This window comes from Mirounga angustirostris, unplaced genomic scaffold (genome assembly GCF_029215605.1).
Source record: "Mirounga angustirostris isolate CCGP_5_RB_7025 unplaced genomic scaffold, mMirAng1.0.hap1 SCAF_13, whole genome shotgun sequence".
Taxonomy (NCBI): Eukaryota; Metazoa; Chordata; class Mammalia; order Carnivora; family Phocidae; genus Mirounga; species Mirounga angustirostris.
The window spans coordinates 96,266,114-96,272,317 of record NW_026991721.1 but is presented as its reverse complement, the minus strand read 5'-3'; the positions used below and the strand labels follow the sequence as shown (position 1 = coordinate 96,272,317).

Here is a 6,204-nt window from a genome sequence, read left to right as displayed (position 1 = left end):
GGATCACTGTGCTTGCAGTTTGGGAGGTGACCTGCAGATGGCGCGCGCAGCCCTGGGAGGAGTCCTGTCCTCCCACAGATGGAATGTGGCTGGGCTGTCACCAGGCGTCTGGAATGCAGGCCCTTCTCACTATCCTCATTACCGCTGTTAGCCGGTTCTCCCAGCTGGGTCTTTGGCTCAGGGGCTGAGATGGAGTTTCCCCTTGGGCCTAGCAGTCACCAAGGAGCACAAGGCCTCTGCCCTCTGCCCTCTCACAGCGCCCACCGCCTTACCGTGCACTGGAAACAGGGGCAGGGCTCCTCTGTCTCCCGCACGCCCTGGGTGCTCCAGAGTGTGTGAGGAGTGAGTCGCTTTTTGGAAAGTGCTTCTATTAAAGGTCGTGCATCCCAGGCAGGGTCTCGCTGCGGCCCAGAGGGATAGGGACAGCCCACCAGCATCCTGCACAAACCCCTCCCTCCCTCTCCAGCCCTCCGGCCCCCTTCCCAGTACCTCCTCTCAGCTCCGGAAGGACAGCAGGTCCCAGACTCACCTTCCTTCCAGATGCCCGATCCACAACCCAGCCTTGACTTGGGGCACTGAACCCCCTTTGTACTTCTTAGGCGCACGTTCTTTTCAGCCGGGGGTTCCGGCCGTGGTGGAGGGAGGAGGGAGACCGTGACCTGGGGTCTTTCCCTTGCCTCTGTCTACTCTAACCTTCACGTCCTTGGAGGCCCGGCCCACACACCCTCTCGTGCCTTTCATCAGATACGGCCCCTCCGCACACCTGCCTGTGTGCACGTTTCCTTGCACCTGGCAGCCTGATTGCCATCTCTTCCAAGAGCGGGCAAGGTACCTGGTGGGCCTGCTGGCCCGATTCTCTTTGGTGGAGCTCCATTTCCCTCCTCATGAGCCCCTTCCACGTCTCCAACCTCTGACGACCTCACTCCTGCTCTTTGGCCTCGTCTCACGCTAACAGCCTAGAACTTCAGGCCCGACCCCCAGGGTATATAGAATCTCTTCCTCCCCCTCCCATAACTTAAGGGCGCACGTGTGGTTTGCCTACATTTACTTCCCTGGTACACTGCGTCCTCCTGGAGGAGAGAAGCCGGCAGACACCTGCCCTCCCTCGCCCCCGGACCACGCTCCCCAGAGCTCTCCACAAGGTTGCTTCTATTTTATAGATCACGAAACTGGCCCAGAGGGGTTCAGGAGCTTGCTCAGATTCACACAGCTGGCCCCCTTTAGGCCCCGGCACCGATCTGAGAACAGGTGCTCAAGGATGCACGTTGGCTAATTGGAAGCCTTTAAACAAGTTTAACCTGCTGAGCCAAAGCCTGAACTTCTCAAAGTCTCTCCACAAGAGATGCACGGGCCGGTATAGGGGCCTTTCCTTCCTCCCTCCCTCCCCACTGGCCCTCGCCAGATGGGAAAAAAGCTACCGCATAGAAACATAACCTTTATTGCACACGGCGCTGGTTTTTTTTTCATAGAAAAAGGTATTAACACATAAGCATCTGCAAATTGAAGCAACTCCTGGTTTTCTTGGAACAGTGAAATCGCATGCAGTGTCTCTGAGTTGGGATTTTGGTCTTTGTCAAAACCACCTAGATTGAAGGGAGGGTGAGTGAGTCGGAGGGAAAACTTGCTGAGTCTTTGTGCCTCTGTCTCAAAATAAGGTGAGAGAAATATATAGATATATAGCTTGTCGATGCGCTCCTATCTCCCTATATATGTATATATAGCTCTCCACGCGTATTTTGTGCGGTCAGGGGGTGGGGGTTGATTTGTACTGTCAAATTCTTTGTGCCCTGGCTTCATGGAGAAGAAAATAGTTTCATTTGTACAAAAGAGTTCTATGTACAAGCGTTCACAACTCGGGGGCTTTTCTTTTCGTTGTTGGTTGGTTTCTGTCAGTTAATATAAATAATGCAGGAAAACAGCCAAGTTGGTGTGTGAGGGCCGGAGGTGCAGACAGGTCCGAGCGTAGGGCTGCTTTTCTCGCTGTGCCCCTACACCAGGGTATAGGATTTGGAGTAGGCCCCTGCCCCCTGCTTCTGAGACCTCCCTACTCCCGATGTGCTCATCTCGAGAAGTGAGTCCCTGGAGCCCCCCATTTTGGTGTGTGGGCCCCCGGCCCGCGGAGGCTCGGTGCTGGGGGCCGGAGGGGCAGCGCTGGGGGCAGCTGGGGGCTCGGCAGGGGTGGGGCCGGGAGCTGGCGGGGCTGTGCCGGCTGGGGGTGCTGGCATGGCCAGAGTCCTCTGAGGTAAAGTGGCTGTGGCGGCGGCAGCAGGGCCCCCCGGGTGCGGGAGGCCCAGGGGCTTGCTGGCAGGGTCCAAGGTCAGGTGGCGAGCCTGGGTGTGGTAGGTTCGAGCCAGGTTCCGGACGGAAGCCTCTCGGGGTGGGACCACCGGACAGGGCTCACGGCCATCTGCCTTTCGGAAGAAGGCCTCCGACTTGGCGTACAGGGGCAGGTTACAGTAGTCACCTGGAATCAGAAGCAGAAAATGCTGGCGGCAGAGGCCTCTGGGCACCCGCTTGCTCACCCACCCCCTCCTCCCCGGTCTTGTCCCTGATCTGACCTAGGAGCCCCTCCACAGGCTCGGCAACGAAGCATCCAGAAGGGATCAGTTACTTGACCTCTCCGAGCCTGTTTCCTTATCTGGGAGAGGCAGCCCATCACACTTCCCGACGGGATTACTGGGAGCGGTGAGTGAGATAAAGTGAGCAAAGTGCGTCAACACGGTGGTTGGCACGGACAGTAGCTGCTCACTAAACCGATGGCTTCTCGCTGAATGGCCCCTACCGGCTGCTCAGCTTCAGCCGGTGGACAGCTCCATTTCGCAGCCCGACTTCCTGGGAGCGAGGGCTGTCAGAACAGTTTTCCTTACCCCGAGGAGGGAATGCTCGTCACTCCCCACATGGAGCCCCATTCTGCCTTCTGAGGACCCGCACAGCATGGGCCCCCGCCACCCCCACAGCAGCCTGCCAGATGTCTGGAGTCAGCTACCTTTCCCCATCCCTCTCTTGCTTTCCAGGCGGAGCGCTCCTGATTTCTTAAACCGCCTCCATATGACAGGCTCCCGGGACATCCATGTCCTGATCCCTCTGCTCTGTGAGCATCCCCACCTGTAAATGTGCCTCTAAGCTGTTGACCGTGCCAGGAACTTTCTCTACATGATCTCATTCAGTCCCCACAGACCCCTGGATAGCTTAATACCGGCCCACGGTTGGCAAGTGAGAAAACTGAGCTTCAGAGAGATTAAGTAATTTGCCCCAGTCCACCCAGGCAGAAGGGGCGGGGGCGTCATTCAGGGCGGCTGATCTCCAAAGTCCTTGTCCTTAGTTACCCTCGGCTCTTCTCTAGATGACCCCGAGCGCCCCCTGATTAGCATGGCCACTACGCGAGACCAGACCCCGCATGGTCTGACATGGTACGGTGTGGTCCCAGTGTCTGCTGATGGACCCCCATCCCCACGCCCTCAGTGTTCCTACAGCTGTCCCACCAACCCTGAAGGGCATATGCTCTGGCCAGGCCCCTGGCGTCAGACAGCCCCCAGTCAGGCGAGGTCACTGCCCACGGTGAGGTTTGGCCCCCGTGGATCAATGTTGAATGGCATTGAGACCAGTGGCCACTGGGCGGCAGAGCCCCGAAAGGCTGTCCCTCCATACTGGCGCAGCCTCAGAGTGAAGGGAATGATCGCTATGTACCGAGGGCCTGCTGCGCGCCAGGCCCCTGTAGCATTTCTGGTGCCAGCTACGACAGTGCGGAGGACATGCGGTCATTTGCATTTTACCACTGGAGAAAATGATGATCAGAGAGGCTAACTGACTTCCCAAGGCCACGGAGGTATTAAGAGGCTGAGCCAGGAATATGGATCCCGATCCGGACTCTCCCGGGTACTTGCTCTGCATTGCCCACACTGTCAAGGAGCCCTGCCAGGCTGGGGATGCCAGGGGAGGCAGGGGGAGGCAGGGGGGAGGCGGGCCGGGCACTCACTCTTGTTGGCCCGGTGCGGGATGGGCACTGCCACGTTCTTGCCTCGGTCGGCATCCTGGGGCTTGGGCGGGGAGGCGGTGAAGCGACAGATGCCGGGCTCCGAGGGTGTGCTCATGGACGTCATGCTGTCGGCGTTCTCGTTGGTGCCTGTGGTCATCTGGTCGGAGGAGCTGTCTGAGATGAAGCACTCGGTGATCTCGAACTTGGCATGCTGCAGCTGCTCCTCCAGCTTGGCGTGCTCATAGGCCCGGGCCAGCTCCTCATAGGTGGACGAGGCGCTCTCAGTGGACACCATGCTGTTCCGTCCTTTGTCTGGAGAGACAGAAGGCGCGGAGTGAAGAAGAAATGAGGGGGTTGTGGGGAGGAGGGGGCCTCGTTTACAAATGAGACCAGACTGAGCCATTCCCCTGCCCTTGAGCCTGGCAGTCCTCTCGGAAGACCCCACTCCCACCCTGGGAAGGCGGCTTTGGGGGCAGAAGCAGGGTCTTTGGCAAACAAAGCGCAGAACATCTTCCACTCTTGAAAACAAGACCCACCCCCTGGAACCCTGGGCTCTTTCTCCAACGAACATCACATGTATTCTGACATCTTTCGGGAGAGCAGAAGGAAATCCTTGACTAAGCAGAGCTCAGCGAGGTGACTGGTGCCTTGGACCCCATGAGCTGGTGGGTGGAGGTTGGGACAGGGGAGGGGGAGCTGCAGGAGAGAGAGCAGGACGCAGGCCCGGCCCCGGGCTCACCTGTGTCCTGGGACAGGCTGGCACTGTAGCTGTCACTCTCTGTGACAGTGACCCCGTGCTGGGACCCCACAGTGCGCCAGTCAGAGGCGAGGGTGCGGGCAGGGGTGGAGGCCTGGCACTTGGTCAGAGTCCACTGGCTCGAGTACCGGTTCCGGGTGCTGTGGGCTGCCTTCACACTCTTCCTGGACACTGGGTCTGCACAGAGAAAGCCAGAGCTGGCACCCCCATGGAGGGCACTCAGCCTCGGGCTCCTGGCATGTACCCGAAAGGCAGTGGGGAGCAAGGGAGGGGGCAGAGGCAGCCACAGAAGCACCCGGGGGGTGCTGAGCATCCTGCCTTTCCTGACCGCACAGCTGGCCCCCCAGGGGAAGAGCAACGGTGGTGAGGCGTGGGGGCAGTGGGGGTCCTCCTGGTCCTCCCCCCCACCCCATCTTTCCCTTCAGCTTGGGGAGGAATGTCAGCCCCTCTCCTGCTGCCTCCTGTGCATTCACTCCCTACAGCCCTTGATGCGTTCTACACTTATGTCCAGAGTCACAGTGCTAGAGGCAGAGGCCCTTGGAGAGCAAGAACTCCCAACCCTCTCTCAAAATGTCTAGGTAAGGACACGGACGCCCAGAGCGATAAAGTTGGCAATATACCCAAGGTCACAGCTAGGAAGTCTTCAGGCAAGGTCTGGAGACTAACTCCATTGCTCTTTCTGTTCTTCCATGCTGCTCTGAGCCTCCCCCCCCCGCCCAATCTTTTTCCACCTGTGCTCCACGCTGTGCCCAGGTCACCCTGTTTGGGAGGAGGTCTGTCTCCCTGGGGACAAGGCATACTGGTGCCTGGCCGGATGTCAGACATGTCGATGAGGGGTCCCGTGCTCTGGATGAGGGCTGGGTGGTGCAAGGAGACACCAGTGCAGAAACTCTGTGGGTTGACAGCTTGGCTGAACTCAGCATCCGTCACGGGGATGGTGGCTTTGTCATCTCCTGGGGGAAGGAGGACAATGAGTACGAGTCCTTCTCTTTAGGCTTCCCAAATTTCTTTTTGTCTTTATCCAATGTTGAGATGCAGGAAGGATGGAATAATTCTTTCCATGAGACAGGCAGAAACTCAGCCCTCGAGAGAAGCTTCAGTGAGTTCCAAGGTTGCCGAGTGGGGATGGGGCCGCCGCTAGAACCCTGGGCACTGCTGTGAGGGCTGGTGGCTGCCCTTGGTGGGCTGTGGCCTGGGGAAGACGGGGACAGAGAGCTTGTGGCCCCTGTCACTCACCCAGCTGCTTGATGCCCTCCTTGTCCTCGATGAGCAGCTGGACTCTGGGGATGTCAATGTGTAGCCTCGGGCCCTGAGGTGGCCCCTTCACAGGGGTGTCAAAACTTCGGTTGTTCTTACTGTGGGGAGAAGGGCCAGAGGTGGTTGACTCAGCAGCCACAAGCGGCTGGGGCGGGGGGAGGGTTTTGCAGGACAGTGGGGTCTTAGAAGCCTGTCCTCTGCAGGGGAGGAAACA

The 6,204-nt window shown here is 58.8% G+C and overlaps 1 protein-coding gene across 1 annotated transcript in view; it reads right to left on the bottom strand.

Moving 5' to 3' along the window:
- Positions 1-1,517: 1,517 nt before the first annotated feature.
- Positions 1,518-6,204, bottom strand: part of DSCAML1 (DS cell adhesion molecule like 1) — a 320,533-nt gene continuing 315,846 nt past the window's right edge. Inside the window, exons 27-31 of the mRNA XM_045892888.2 lie at positions 5,970-6,088; positions 5,534-5,686; positions 4,716-4,910; positions 3,977-4,288; positions 1,518-2,464 (exon numbers count right to left, since the gene is read on the bottom strand). Of these exons, the coding sequence (XP_045748844.2) occupies positions 1,989-2,464; positions 3,977-4,288; positions 4,716-4,910; positions 5,534-5,686; positions 5,970-6,088 (1,255 nt within the window). The 3' untranslated portion in view covers positions 1,518-1,988. The remainder of the gene's footprint in view (positions 2,465-3,976; positions 4,289-4,715; positions 4,911-5,533; positions 5,687-5,969; positions 6,089-6,204) is intronic.